At 36.3% G+C, this 15,411-nt stretch overlaps 3 protein-coding genes across 3 annotated transcripts in view; all 3 read right to left on the reverse strand.

Annotated features, from left to right (window-relative positions):
* The window catches only part of LOC111406451, a 3,437-nt gene extending 1,271 nt beyond the window's left edge, over positions 1–2,166 (reverse strand). The window contains exon 1 of the mRNA XM_023035876.1: positions 2,046–2,166. Within this exon, the coding sequence (XP_022891644.1) occupies positions 2,046–2,166 (121 nt within the window). The remainder of the gene's footprint in view (positions 1–2,045) is intronic.
* Positions 2,167–2,597: 431 nt separating this feature from the next.
* LOC111405254 (probable xyloglucan 6-xylosyltransferase 5) lies at positions 2,598–4,421 on the reverse strand. Its single transcript, XM_023034058.1, has one exon. It carries the CDS (start codon positions 4,126–4,128, stop codon positions 2,749–2,751), a length of 1,380 nt encoding a protein of 459 aa, XP_022889826.1. The 5' UTR covers positions 4,129–4,421; the 3' UTR covers positions 2,598–2,748.
* A 2,702-nt stretch (positions 4,422–7,123) lies between these two features.
* LOC111405255 (two-component response regulator-like APRR1) lies at positions 7,124–15,111 on the reverse strand. Its single transcript, XM_023034059.1, has 7 exons — positions 14,458–15,111; positions 13,576–13,737; positions 13,347–13,480; positions 12,314–12,481; positions 9,979–10,066; positions 7,757–8,746; positions 7,124–7,674 (listed from the first exon to the last, which is right to left on the reverse strand). Exons 1-6 carry the CDS (start codon positions 14,588–14,590, stop codon positions 7,776–7,778), a joined length of 1,656 nt encoding a protein of 551 aa, XP_022889827.1. The 5' UTR covers positions 14,591–15,111; the 3' UTR covers positions 7,124–7,674; positions 7,757–7,775.
* Positions 15,112–15,411: the final 300 nt, after the last annotated feature.

Here is a 15,411-nt window from a genome sequence, read left to right on the forward strand (position 1 = left end):
ACAAAAAAAACGCCCCCCCCCCCCCCCCCCCCCGAAAAAAAAAAAGAAAAAAGAAAAAAAGAAAGAAAAAAAGAAAAAGAAAAAGTGAAATGTGTAACATCATAAAGGTTGAGAGATCTTAGAAAGAAAGCTTGGCTTTTTGGTGGGTTGCTTGCAAATGAAAAGAGGATGTTTTAAATATGACTTAGAATATACTCTTTGGTGCAATAACTTCTCTTATTGTAATAAAAACCGTTTGTTTTTGTCTCCCACTCTCTCTTTTTTATGTTTATATAATTGTGATTATCAAGATTTTAGTCGTTTTTGGATATGATATATACTAATAGCAGAAAGAGATATATGATCAAAATTATAGAGTCTAATTAAAAAGAATTCAGGTTTAATTATGTAATTCACATATATAATAAGCTATGGTTCTTCTACCTTTTGTTGGATGTGATTTGACTTTAAATTTATTGATAATAAGAGTTCAAATTGTTGTTAGTCAATTTGGGCTACCTATATTGGGAAAGGTACAAACTCTACCTAAAAACTTAAAAGTTTGTCATACCTTTGTATTTGACTATTTATTTTTTAATTAAAAATATGAGTGACAAATAAACTTTTTTTTAAGATCCCAACAAATGTTTAGAGCTAAAATCGTTAATAGAGATAATGTGCTAAGTAACGAAATATTAGTAATAAGAATGCGACGAAAATAAAGTTCAAAATATAAGTGCAATAATGAGCATAGATAGAAAACATTCAATGCAATTCAAAAGTAATTAAACAATAAAAAATTGTGGTGACAATATCATTTTGTGTCATTAAATAGGTACCAAAAGTTAGGAAATAAATCTTTTGATGCTAATTTTCTCTTGTAAACACGTTCTTTGTTAAGTTGATAGGAGCTCCATCAACTCAATTTTTAATCAATTTCACTTTCTTTTGTTGATTTCATCAAGTTAGGAAGCTCTATCAATTTTATCATTTTATGTAACAATTAAATTTATACTTAATGGATTTAACATTTGATTGACTTGCACAAGCTATAATGAATTAAAAATGTCAAAACTTTTCAAAGTTGGAGATAAGCACATTTTAAAATTATTCAATACATAGACTTTATTTTATTTTAAAAAAAATAGAATTTGGGTCAATATATTTGCTGATCTCGTAACTGTTTATTCTGTGAAGCTAATGAAATATATCTAACCCACATTATACATAATTAAATATGGGAAGGTAACAAGTTTAGGTTTCTTAGCACTAATAAATTAGTTAATAATCCATATTACAGTTGGCCGAAGTTGAACCAAACTACATAAATCTCTCAGTAAGGTCAAATGTTGTCGAAACAAACCAATTAATGGGCTGGTCCTCAGTTCGTATGGGTCTTGACAATCTGGCCCATTATGACCTAACATCAAAATATAAACCATTAGCACTAACTTTTTGAGAAACTGATCTGTAGCACTTGAACTTTTCACACCGTGCTTCACTTGAAAGTATCGCGCCTTGCAGGAGGAGGGGCTAGGGTTAGGGTATGCACAATCTTCTTCTCTTGTTATCCTCTCTACATTCGAATTCTTTATAGTTTTTGGAGTCGAAATATTTTTAAAACGTTATAACAAACCCTTCAAACATTTTGAACCTTAGAAAAATACGCAGAAAAGGATGAGGCTCGTAAGGATAAAAAAAAAAGCCTAAAGAGGGCAAGATTAAGAAACACATGCCTCGAAATCTCCGATGCTCATGAAATGGAGAGTTCGCGTTAGTATATCAAGGAATAAGTCTTGACAAAGAGTATTAAAAGCTTACCCAAAAAATGCGTAAGTTTTAAGGCTCCCAATGTAAAGATTCAATCCCCTGTGCCCAAATCCTTATATTATACATATTATTCGCTTTTGAAGAGCTTTTGCTCATTTTACCTCTCAAGGAATTTTATTGCAGTCCCCATATATCAATTGGTACTATGAATCAACTTAAATCTCTAATAAGACAAGGAACGTTACAAAAGGTTATAAGTGGTAAGACGACATATGTTTTTTTGAAGCAGACAGTACGCAGATATAACAACTTGGACATAGAGGCCGGGCCATTACATCCAAGTCCCATTGAATGCCTCATGCAAAGTGTGCCTTGAGGCATAAGCTTTTGAAAATAAATTTCCTTTTTCTTTCTCATAGTTCGAGACTAAATTCCATACATCAAAGAAAGTAAAGGTATTAATGTGTCCATTAACTTTATCAACGAAACTATTGAAGTATTACGAGTCGATAGATTCATTTTCTATGAAATTCTTGTAGTATGAGGACTTGTTCTGTATTTAAAAGAAAGGTAATCTGCAAAAGGGAGCCTCAAGTAATACAACAACCTTATGTTATAAGTTCATTTTCAACTTCGGAACCACTTTCAGCAGCTAGTAAGCCACTGCTTTTCTAGTGGATTTAGAAAGTGGGGGTTAGTCCTTGTTTCAATCATTTCGACATTACCCCCTTTTTAGCCTTATTAAGTTAAGAAGCAAGGAATTGTGCTTGTTACGGTTTCTGCTTTCAGCCGTATCGTGTAGTTTTGTAAAGTTTCGATCACATGGATGTCCGCTACAATTACCGAAGTTACTAAAATCATTCTCTTCCTATGTTTCCAGAGTAATAAATGTAACAGAAGAAACCATAGTTTGTACTAACTTCAAAATTCTATTAAACTCAAAACAGATTGAAACTTTACCGAACTCAAATCTTATAATGTAACAGAAAATCACATTACCTACAGAGTTTTGCTCACTGAAGACTCATGCAAAGAGTGCCGTATATCGAACTGATCTACATTTACCAGAGGAGTAACAGACTCGTTCCTGATCCTCTTGATATTCGGGCTCACCAAGCCCCTGTGCCTGAATCCGTACAATTTCAGCACTTGATTATCCGCAAAGTTGAACGCCCTCTCCATACTCTTCAAGCACCTCTCGACCGGGTAATCCCCATAACTCCCACATGGTTTGCAGCCAACAAAATGAGTCACGAATGGCCACCTCTCATCGCCCAACCCTGGGTGGGACTTCTCCATCATTTCCTCGTATCGATCCACCAATGCAGCCCAATATCCATGCAAATAAGACGTGTTCTCAACGAACACCTTGCTCATCCACTCATCCCTCTTTGAAATCAACAAGTATATCAGTGCAGACTGATCATCTGCCTCGAATGCTGGCCGGCCCTTTAAATTTGCAGTTAATATCTTCCCAGCCTCCTCTCGAATCGGCCCCTTTGGCCCCATCGGTGCCCAAGCGTCCAACAAATCCAGAGACCACTGGCAATTCCTAAACAAGAAACTACCAGTGTTCAATGCGATCCAGGATTTCTGATCGAACAACAAATCAGGGTACCCATGGATAACGAGATTAAAGTCATTATATTTTGAAAGAGGTATTTCAAAAGTCATATCAGTAAACAATGCATCACTATCCATCCACCAAATCCACTCCACTTCAGGATGGGACAACATAAGCCTTCGAATCAATGGCAGCTTCGCCCAGTATCCCGCCATTTCCATGTCCAGATGAGCCATATTGTACACAATCTCAATCCCATGAATTCTACAATAATCAATCTTATTCTTGATACCCTTCAACAAGTAATGATCCCCAATTGCATTATCACAAGGGTTCGGAGGGGACCCTGTAACCAGCAAAATCCTAGCTTTTTTGTCAACATAATTCGGGAATTGCGGGTTTTTCCGAAGCCAAGTCCTGCGGTCTGCATCCCAGGAGCTAATTTTCGGCCCTAAACTATAAGTAATATTCGGATTAAACAATTCTTCGGATTGATCATCCGGGTCGTTCGCATCTTTATCCGATCGGATCTCGGCAAGGATCCGGTTGGTCTCCTCGATTAAAAGCTGATTCTCAGAATCAGCCTCTGTAGGAGCAAGATTCCCAAGACCAATTGTACCACGGAGTACAAGAATCGTAACAAATAAGCACAGCATAGTGATCTTGATATTATTGAACGTCCTTTGGTTCTGCCGACCACGAGGAAGAATCGAATTGGCACGGCCGCGGGCACCGCCGTTGGCGGCGGCAGCGATGGTTGTCGGGAGTACTGTGGACGTCCTTTTTTGAGCAGTAAGCGTGCTGTCTGAACCCATATGTGTGATTGTACATGGGCTGAATCTCTCTTTCTATCCCTCTCTTAAGAAATGACAAAGATCATGTAAAATTATTCATTTGAGCATAAAATTTGGTGTGGAGAAAGAGAAGAAGAAGCAAGAATTATTGGGTTTGATAAAGAAAGAAAAATGGAAAATGGGATTGATGAAGTGAATGAAGAAGAGGGTGCCACTGCCAGCGACGAATGTGATCCCGCCGGACCCGCCTCCACTTACGGCTTGTTTTCTTCTTCCATTAATTAAACTCTCCCCCTCTCTCTCAAAATGCCTTTTTAACCTTTAGGGTGTGTTTGATTACAAGTAGGAAAATTATATGAAAAGAAAATGAATTTCAGGGAATTGAATTACCTAGAAATTGTTTTCATGGAAATTGTAAATTATTGTGTTTGATTGTATAAATTTTTCACGTGGAAAATGTTGAAGTAAAAGTATTTTTTGATGTTCGTTTGACTTTGTTTTACGTGGAAATTGTCAATTTCAGGGATATCCTCTTTTACAGTTATTCCTAAAATTTGTTCCCATTGCCAACAATTAAAAAAAAATAAAAAAAGCAAAAAATAAAAAATAAAAATAAGATGAAAAACCAAAAACCACCTATCCCCTAGGAAAAAAAGTTGGAAAATCACGCTTTAAGGTGTTGTACCTAGAAATTCATGGAAAATCAATTCCCTGGAAAATTTTGTCAATCAAACAGGCCAAAAGTGGAAGTTGGAATTCGAATTCCAAGTTCCATGGAAAATTTCGTGTAATCAAACGGGGCCTTAGTGTAAGTTTGAGGTAAAATTTAAACCTAATTAGGTTAGTTGTTGTTATTATTATTATTATTATTTTCTCTGTTGGGTTAATCATATATATATATATATATATATATAAAAGTTTATATTGTTCGATTCCTGACACATAGATTGAGATTCTTTAAGGACACTGCTGGAACACATCTCGCAATTAACCTCTCCCACGATGCTCCAGAGGTTAAACGTTGAAGGACCCTTGAGATTGGGGTTCAACCTCGTAAAAAAGGGTTTATACTATCATATCCTTCTCTTATCCTTTTTGTAAGGAACCATTTTCATTTCTCACGTTGATTGAAAAATATTGCAGAAGACTTCGAAAGGTCTAGCAATAGAGTTCTCCTCAATCAATTAACTAAGATTTTAAAGTAAATGAGATTACAAGAAGTTTCATGTTTGAAACAGACTCCATGCTGTAAAAACGATTTAGCCCTCATTTTGTAACCATTATTTTTAAATTATTATTTTCTTATACTCATTTTCAACCAGGTTCTCACAATAAAATATTTTTCACATAAATTTAAAACGTTTTCCTACTTTTTAACTACATATTTTTCAAAAAATTACTATTCAAAAACTCGTTTTCATTAAAAAAAAAAAAAAAAAAAAAAAAAAAACTCTAAAAATTGATTGTCAAACATGCCTACATGTCATTTTGAAGTTATGATTTATAAATTTATGTTTGTTAGTAGGAGAATCTTATGATTTTATATTTTTCCTTCCATTCACGTATTTGCTCACACGATGAGAACATTGTCTGATACCACCCATTTCATGGGGATCCTGTCTGCTCCACGTGTCGCAAATTTGAAAAATTAAAATAGTTCAGTCATTTTTAAACTATCACGCATCCTAGATTCAGTGTGGTCTCTTTCAATACTACCACAACTATCCACTTTTGCTATGTATCCTAGATTCATAATGTTAAGGCTGCACTTCTTGATACTACCTCGCAAGTGTTACATGCTTGAATCTGATTGAAGAAGCAGTGGAGGAACTGAATCAGAATAAGCATAATTAGAAAAAAGTAGGAATTCTAATTGTAAAATATCCAATGAAACCCATTGTATTCGAAGTAATACGTCCTTCAATAGTACAGAAGGATCTGCACGAGCACGAGCACGAGCACGAGCCTGAGCCTCTTACTCGTGTCCAAAAATTACATGTTTTATTTTGTTTTCACAATGGGAAAATTAGTGATTTGTCACAATGATGTGTCGCATGCTCGCATTAATTTTATCTACTCAAAAATGCAGATCAATTTAGTCCCATTTCAATGTTCCACTTCCCTATGGTTCTGGTGACATTCAGACTGAATACTGCTTGCACCGGAAAAAGAGAGAGAATAACATGATTCTGATTGCCCATGTTTTTCCATGAAAAAAACAATAGTAATTTAGTACCAAATTCTGAATTGCACAGGCTTCCAAATGGTTCAAGACTATCACGAAAATGCGCTGGGGTTTCTAAGCAGCCAGACAACCCCTCTCAAGCAATGTTCAGCGGCTGGAATGTGGTCACAGAACAAAAGCTTGGAGTTTCCAGTCCACAGCATATAAAAAGCAAAAAAACCAAACCAATCATAACATACCGAACACAACCTCCAGACAAAATCCAGCTCAAAGGATCCACAAAATAACCACAATGCACATCTCACAGAACCTAGTTTTAGCAAAAACCAATGACAGTAGTAGTGCAGGAAGATGATCTATAGTGGAACTTTACATTGTACTGTGACAGGGGCGGAACCATTAAGGGCCCAGTGGGGGCGACTAATTATCTTGAGAAAAATTCCTAGACAAATGTTGGGTATCTGGTCCAGTGGTTATTATTGCTTTAGATGTAGGAACTAGAAAACCCCGAGTTCGATTCTCAAAATATTCTTTTGCTTTCACAATTTATGGTAGCTCTTTTTTTTTTTTTGCCCCCATTGAAAAATAATTTTGGGTCCGCCCCTGTACTGTGAACCATTGTGCAGTGGAAATACAAAGAAACATGGGGATTTTACAGCCCAATCCAACTACTGAGGGAACCTTTGTATATGCGTTTCTGCTTAAATGTCTATGCATCACTAGTCATGCCTTGAATTTGAAATTAATCAATATCATTTCGATCATCATGTTGGTAAACTATTAACAAATTGAGGATATGCAGCAGCAACTCACCAAACCTTTCTCAACAAGTATCAAAACTGATCATGCACAAGTATGCCAATAGTGTGAACTTTTATCCAAAAGAGTAGCAGTTAACGAGGCAACAAAGTATTCAAAGCAAAATTTTCCTACAGTTCAGATGCGACCTTATGATGCACCAAATCACAAGCAGCAGCCAGGTCATATCCAGAGCCATATGTTAACATTAAATTTTTTTATAAACGGTCACAATGGTCTGTTTTTAAACAACGACAACACATTAACTTTACCTTTTCCTCTAATGAGAGGTCGCAGAAAGTCCAATATTCAAGGAAAACACTTCGGCCAGACTGAAAAGATCATGAAAGGAGTCTGGTGCCAGGCCCTGGTGAGAATCTCTTAAGAGTGGCTCTACAAGTTCAAACCCTCTCAGCCAATGCGAACAAGTGAGTAGATTCGGTTTAATATAAGAGATTGCACTCTTCTACATACAAGTCGCCAATCTAGTGGATAAAGGATAAGCACTTGGCTACAAACTCGAAGGAGTCCACTGCCTTGTATGGAATATTAACCAACATCACACAACCACATAAATATATAGACTGCAGCATGTAGAAAGATTAAGACATGAGAAACCTTCATAAAGCTATATCATGAAGGAAAATGACCAGAAAGAATGTATACCTTCTATAAATGAAGTTTATTAGTGACATATTGAAGCATCCCCCTCTGGCGAAGAATCCATATTAGCTGTTTGGTCCTCCTCACAGTCTTCCTCTTCTTCATCATCATCTTCTGCTGATGCCGGTAGCCCATTAAGATCTACATTAACACCATTTACCTTCCGAACAAACTGTCCCTTCACACGAGGTCTACGTTCCGCAAGTCGTTTACGGTTGACATACCTGATCCTCTTGTCAAAACATCTTTCCTTCCGCTTCTGCTTGAATTTCATTAAAGCGGCCTCTCTACGATCAATGTTGCTCAACTTTCCTTCATTAGCGGAGGCACTTCCCTGTGATGACCATGCATGCGTTGATGTAGGCATCTGGCCAGTGGGTAAGCATATACCAACAGGGTAGTAAGGATATGATGCCATTCCAGGGACATGATGAGCATAGTGTGGATTATGATTGTATTGAGGTAATATGGCAGAATTGGTGTGGTAGCGCAGATCTTGTGGCTGTGGGTTCTTTTGATACACAGCCGCTGATGACATCATAAATTGATTCATTACTCCTGACATATAATAAGAATAGGCAGGATTTGCATGGAAACCTACACCATCATTGGGAGATTCATTTCTTGGATGCATATGCATCTGAGAAAACTCCTCATTTGAGTTCCTTGGTTGAGAGGTTTCCAGCGATATGGGAGGGGTACAAGATCTCTCCATAGACAAGGAATCAGGGATACTATTACTGCTTGGATTATCATCTCCTTGAGAATGATTTTCCACAGAATCTCTGTTGTCATGTCCTTGGATATCAGCACCCACTTGCCCATTCATTGTAGTGAGCTTCTCTTTGATCCTCAAGTTCTGAGGCACATTTTCACGAACAGAGGCATCACCCTGGTTGTTGCTTCTGGGCATGCTTGATTTGATGTACGTGAAAAAGGCCGAAGACTCACCTATCTTTAACTCACTCTTCTTTTGAAATGGTGAAATTTTCCCTAATTGATTTTTAGGCATATATCACAGTATATCAGAAAACTTAAGTAGGAGGCAAAAGTTGGAAATCCTATGTTTCTGAATACTATACAATTATATTTCTAGTGCATCATGGAGCATATCACACGGTAAACAACTTTCAGGACCCATTTAGAAGGGTATCATTAGGCTTGTGTCTAGCAACTTATCACGATCATCCTTAACGATTTCCTGATTTGTGGCAGGGAGATCCAGTCAATATCTACACCAGAAATTCAAAGCACATCCAATTTATTTTATTCTATTTTTATTTTTATTTTTTTATAATTAGTCATCAAGTACCTTGAAACTTATGACAAACGAGAAAAAATTGACTCAAAATCAAAAGCACTGTGAGCTGACAGATATTTAAGTTAATTTGAATTCAACTAAGTTAATTTGAATTCAACCTATCCTGAGAAGTGTCTCAAAATTTTTATAGGATGTAAACATATGGTTCATGATGAAATTATTTACAAGGCTTGGATGACCACTTAGAAATATTTCCTTGTAATGGAAGTAAGGCCTTTAATCTGTTCACATGACATGGCCACTCTCAAAGTTAACTTATATATAGCCCATTCATTAAACAAAAATCTAATTCCCCTTTTTGAGTTTAGTCTTACAAGTTAATCTTCATATACTAAATTATACTTTCAAAAGCATGCCTGCACTGCTAATTTATTTAAGTTTTTAACAGAATATCTAATTCCCCTTTTTGAGTTTAGTCTTACAAGTTAATCTTCATATACTAAATTATACTTTCAAAAGAATGCCTGCACTGCTAATTTATTTAAGTTTTTAACAGAATATTTATCATCTCGAATACAGAGTTCAACAATATTTTTTCTTCTCATCTCAACTAAACAATTTTGTTTTCAAATTCTAAAACTCTGATGTGTGTAATTACAAATTAGCCACTCCAATAAAACCAAGAAGCTATATGGCCACATGAATAGAAAATAATGAACGAACCACTTATCCGCCTGTGTCCAATAAAGGAATGTAAAAGACCGAGGTTCATAACATAAACCAGAATGATGATCCTATGACCATCAATTTAAATATAGATATAGCCATGTAATAGAAAAGTTAGACCGAACTTCAAAAGCATTGTGTAACAATACATTATAACAGTGGCATGCACAGAGTATCTGGAGTGCAGCACTCATTTTTTATAAATTGTAAGTTGATTTAAAATCACGAAGCCATTTACCTGTCTGCCTGTCACTAATTCCTGGGACATCAGGCTGACACTCTGTAGAGGCCCCAGTTGGAGTCGCAGCAGCAGCAGTAGCATTACTCTGGAAATGTAGAAGTAGAAATGAACAAATGCATATGGTTATAATATCATTTAAATATTACCAAAAAATAGAGTTGCTTGTTTATTACTGCATAAATTGCTATTTAGAAAATAATGGTCAATAATCTGTGGTTGAAATAAACTTTCACATGACAATGTTAAACTAAGATAAGAAGAATTTGAACTTCCAGCGAATAACTCTAGAAGCTGAGAGATGGAGTGTGAACAGTGGAAACTCAGAAGGAACTTGAATACCAATGCATCCATGTGCCAATAGAGCCACTAGAAACTATTCATTTTGTAGATTATAAAAAGTGGACTAAACATGCCGTCTAGGTGAGGCCAGGTTTTTAGCCATTTAAGTAGATACTCTTTAGTTCAAGGGACAAAAACTGTTCTCTTGAGCATCAGAACCTAGGTTCTACCCTACACAAAAATATATTGCATGTGCATTGCTCAACTTGCCTTCATCCCCTCAACACACACCCACATACTCACACCCAGCCACAGTACTACACACATTGGGTATATAATTAACCCCAATATTTAAAAAGCTTTATATGCGCAGAAGATCACACAATTTTCAATGATAAAAGACTCCAGAACCAGACACTAATGCATCATTTCTGATTTCAAATTACAAATATATGTGGTAAAATTGAAAAACTTGCTAAAATTTGTTCTTGTAATTACGACTGCATCCCCCCCCCCAGGGGGCGGGTCTCTCACCAGATTCTCTTATATATATTACAATGGGCATATAGACAAATACATATGAGCAGATACATAAACTTTTTGTATTTGTACAAGGCAATCAGCAACTCCATTACCTCTCTCGCCTAACCTTTTCCACTCAATACAAAGAGTCAATAACACGATTTCTCATAAGGAAATAATGTTGTTGCTATGCTCTAGATGAAACTTAAAAAACCTGATTTTAGTTCAGTTGTTCTAGGACTTGACAAATTGGACAAAAATATGGTAACTTGTTGTGGATGAATGCTCGCAGAGGCCTCCTTCTACTTCACAGTGTTGATGGAGTAGAGAAAGAATGCTTGTTATGGAGAGGAAAGAAGTCACTGGGTTGTGGCGAGACCTGAACTCAGGTCTTTAGCCTGTCTTATTACCCCGTTGAACCACCTTGTGACCTCATCTGAAAGGTAAGCTGTTAGAGAGGGGTCAAACTTATTTAAATTTTGTCTTCAACAAAATCTTTTTGGTTGATTTAGTGAAGAAGATTTCTTGTTGAATATTTTTGTGGGGCTTAGATCTGAGATATGGTAGTGGAGGCGAATGGTGTAATTGTAGGACCTAGGGAGGCTGTGGAGATGGTGTGACGATGTTGAGTTATTTATTTAGAATTTTGTCTTCAACAAGTCATTTCAGTTGCTTTTTGTGAAGAAAAATTTTTGATGGGTTTTTGTGAGGCTTAAAGTGAGTTGCGGTAGTGGAGGGATATAATTTCACGGTACCAGCTAGGACAGCAGTGGAGCAATGGTATTAGCCAGCAATTGGTATTATTCTTCAGATTGTTATCGTGGAAGGAATCATTAATTTCTTCAAGAGTGAATGTGTCATATACAAGCAAAGTGACTAAGAATTGGCATTGTTCATCAGATTGTTGTATTTGGGGAATTTCATCAACCCTAAATGTGTCGTTTACATACATTTTGACTAACATATGAGTATGATTGGTTGCACTTAGAAGTAAGTGAAACTAGCTTAATTTACTAAACATGATTTCAAAGTTACTTTTTTTTTAACAAACAAAACTTATTTTTTTCAGAGAGCAAGTGTAAACTTACTATCTAGAAAAGAAATTTTTATGCACATCCAAACATAATCCAAATCTGTGAATGATTTGGAATCCTGACAGGTTGAATAAATGTATTGATCAAAAGTATGAGAGCATCATATGATAACTACCAAGAAATTGGAGGTGGAACTAAATGAATGAGGTAATGCATTAAAAAAATATAAGTGCCTACACTGAAAAAAGGGGCAATGCAAAAACCACCTTCATTTACATCTGCTACATTGAAAAAATGTAGAATGACATAGTCACTGCTAGAGTTTACTTCAATGACAGATATTAGAAGAAGAAATTTGCAGGTGCCAAATGTTTTCTTGTATGACCAAATTTGCAACTTAATGCATCAACAAGAATAGTCCGCACCATCTATGATTTCAAATTAAGCATATATTTAAATTTTTTGAATCATTACCTAGACCTCCATGTCAAACTCACCTCATCTTCCTGATGAGTCGAAACACAAGCCTCCGGATGGATACTCTTTCGAGACTTGTCATCCGTGTCATCGGAGAACAAAGTAGTGCTATTGGTATTAGCATCACTAGGATCCGATACAACCATATCAAAATCATAATTCACAATGTTCTTCTCTGCCAGTCCAAGCTGTCCATGTAAAGAGAAGAGATGCAGAAAGTTACATAAAAATTGAGACAGAGAAGTAAAGATGACTAAATTACAGTGCACAAGAGCACAGTACTACACATACATCACATCCTCGGTAGGCAATTTCAGAATGAACAATAAAGAAGTGTTAAATTGAGCATCCGTTTGGCCCCCATTTCTTGTGCATTTTACAAACTCATTTTCAACAAACGTGGGCCACTTTATTTTGAATATCTTGAACGGGTTTTGATAGAGTGACATGGGCCCTATCACTCCATGCGCCCCTCTATTGGCAGGTGTGTGCCTATTCATCCAAGGCCCATGTGGCCCTGGACAAATAGCAAAACCCATCTTGAAAACCATTTGACACCAGATGATACACATTTGACATTTTTCCATTAATGAACAGTACAATATGCACAATGTTCCATTTTTTGCCCTTGAATGGGAAGAATTCTAGGGTAATGGGCTGAAGGTAATTGCAGAATCTAAATTGACCAAAACAGGGTATTTTTGTCATTCACTTCTCAACTGCCAGTTTGATTTCCCTGTTCTTCTGACAAATGTGTTGACAGATTTCAAATTTTTAATTCATCTGTCACTGTAGTAAAATGTATTTTGGTCACAGAATCTCATTAAAATGAGATCCAAACAGGGGCTGAGTTAGTATCAGAATCCATGAATACAATATGTGTTTCTATTTGACTGAGTAGATAACATAAAACTTAGGTCTTTTATTTTTTCACATGTACTTTGGATGAGTAGATAACATGCAATAAGACTTATGACCTCTGAAATACTACCTTAAATCCCCTTACAAATATACTTGGGAAACAACTAAGCAACATAATTAAAGTGTACTTGCCATTCGCCTTCTTCTCCACATATGAGTCCACAAATTTAATAACTCGTTGGTTCGTAATGGCTTGACAAGATAGTCAGCTGCTCCAAATTTCAGACACTTGACAACAATCGAGACCTCATCTTGAGCTGACATCACTGGAATCAAGCATCAAGAGAATGACAATCAATACATTATCGCAAAAACACAAACATCTTAACAAGGAGTACAAAGAAACAAAAGTTGAACTTACTGATCACTGGAATGCGTTGCAAGTCTTTGTCCCTCGTGATGTGTTTCAACATCTTCAGTCCTTTGGACATAGGAAGGTCAACTTCAGAAAGAATGATATCTATGTCAGGCCCCTCAGCGTTTAGTGCATCAATCACTTGTCTTGGAGACCTCACTGAAGTCACTGAAAATCATGAGTTATCCACATTCAGCACAAGCGTATAAATACCATCTTGTCACTTAATGATTGGGAATTAGGTAGATGAGTAGTTTTCCATAAGCTTTCAAAGTAATAGTAGTTCCCCAAATATTAGGAGGTATTTAGGAGAGTCAATAGAGTTCTCTAGCAATTAGTAAATTGGCTAATACGTTGCTACACCAGACAAAAAAGACAAAAAAATATTGCTTTGGTTGAATTTGGAGCTTTCAACCAGATTGACAGCAGCTTTTAATTAAAATCTTATGCTTCTTTTATTGATTCTATCCTTCACATTCATTCATTACAGGTGCAGCTCTTACATTTTTTTAGAGGCGATGCAAGAACCACATTCTTAATGTTCTCTTTTTCCTTTCCATAAGAGGATTGAGCATTCTCCACAATCCCCAAGCCCCAACAATGTATTTTCAAAACCTTTCTTCATGTATACACCTCCTTCAAGTTCAAGCAAGTGATGTCTTTAAACCTTATGTAAGTTACCTCTTCTCTGGCCCCTCTATGGCTGCTAACTACAACTACTAAGGGTGTACAATTGTAAAGCACTATCAATTGAGGAATCATAATGATTTGCTTCAGGTAAAACATAAGCTTCAGGTTCTCTCCAAAAATTTAAAACATATTTAAAGCACAGACCTAATCGAGAAATAATCTAAGCAAAAAATAAGAAATGACAAAATAGAATATTACCTTGATAAGAACATTTACAGAGAAGCATAAGAACCTCCTTGGAACTCTTCGTATCGTTATCGCAAACCAAAATCCTCACTTTACTCCTATCAATAAATCCATCCCCGTTCTTCCCTATCTCACTCTTCTCCATCACCAATCTATACTGGTAAAAAAAATTAAACAAAAATACTAGAAAAACTCCACTTTTTGGTCCCAAAAAGTGCAATAGAAATGAAACCCTCAATTTCAACTAACATACTTAGGTCTTAAATTACAGTTCCCCCAAAAATTCCCATTTTACAGATCATGATTCGTTACAAAATCCCCTAATCAAATTAGATTCTCACTTCCTGTAAAGAAAAACACTAGAAGGCGGGTAGGTTTGACTGTGGGCTACCTAGACGACGTAAATTATCGACGGGGACAATGATTTTCTATCAATAAACGGCAAGCTAGTAGTCAATTTCCGCAACCACTTAGCCTAAACTGCAAACTTACACAACACCGCCGCTTCAAAAAAATTCCAAACCCCGATCCGGCGTAAGTCTATTTGTATGTATATACAGTAAAACGGTCATTTGTATCAGTATCTATCTAAAGAGAGAGAGGGAGGACTTCTGCTTCTACCTATGGTGTAATTTTTTTCCAGCTTTTCGATTAAATTAATAATACTGTCATTATTTTAATGGCGCTTTTTTATATATACGGTAGTGGTGAATGCTAACTTACGCTTGCCTACTTGTCAAGGTCCTGAACCGTTAGATTTTTGGATTTAAAGGCGAGGATGAAGTGAGAGGTGGTGTGCTGAGTAGGAGCGCATGTTAGAAAAAGTGATAACGTGGAGAGTAAAGAGAGGGTAAAAGTGGAAGATAGTAGGTTTGAGATAGAGGGAAGGCCACGTCACGTGAAGATCTCTAAACGAGTAAGAAGAGAGAAATGTATTGAAGATAGATTCATAGAAATTTTTAGGGG

Source organism: Olea europaea, chromosome 12 (genome assembly GCF_002742605.1).
Source record: "Olea europaea var. sylvestris chromosome 12, O_europaea_v1, whole genome shotgun sequence".
In the NCBI taxonomy this organism is placed as follows: Eukaryota; Viridiplantae; Streptophyta; class Magnoliopsida; order Lamiales; family Oleaceae; genus Olea; species Olea europaea.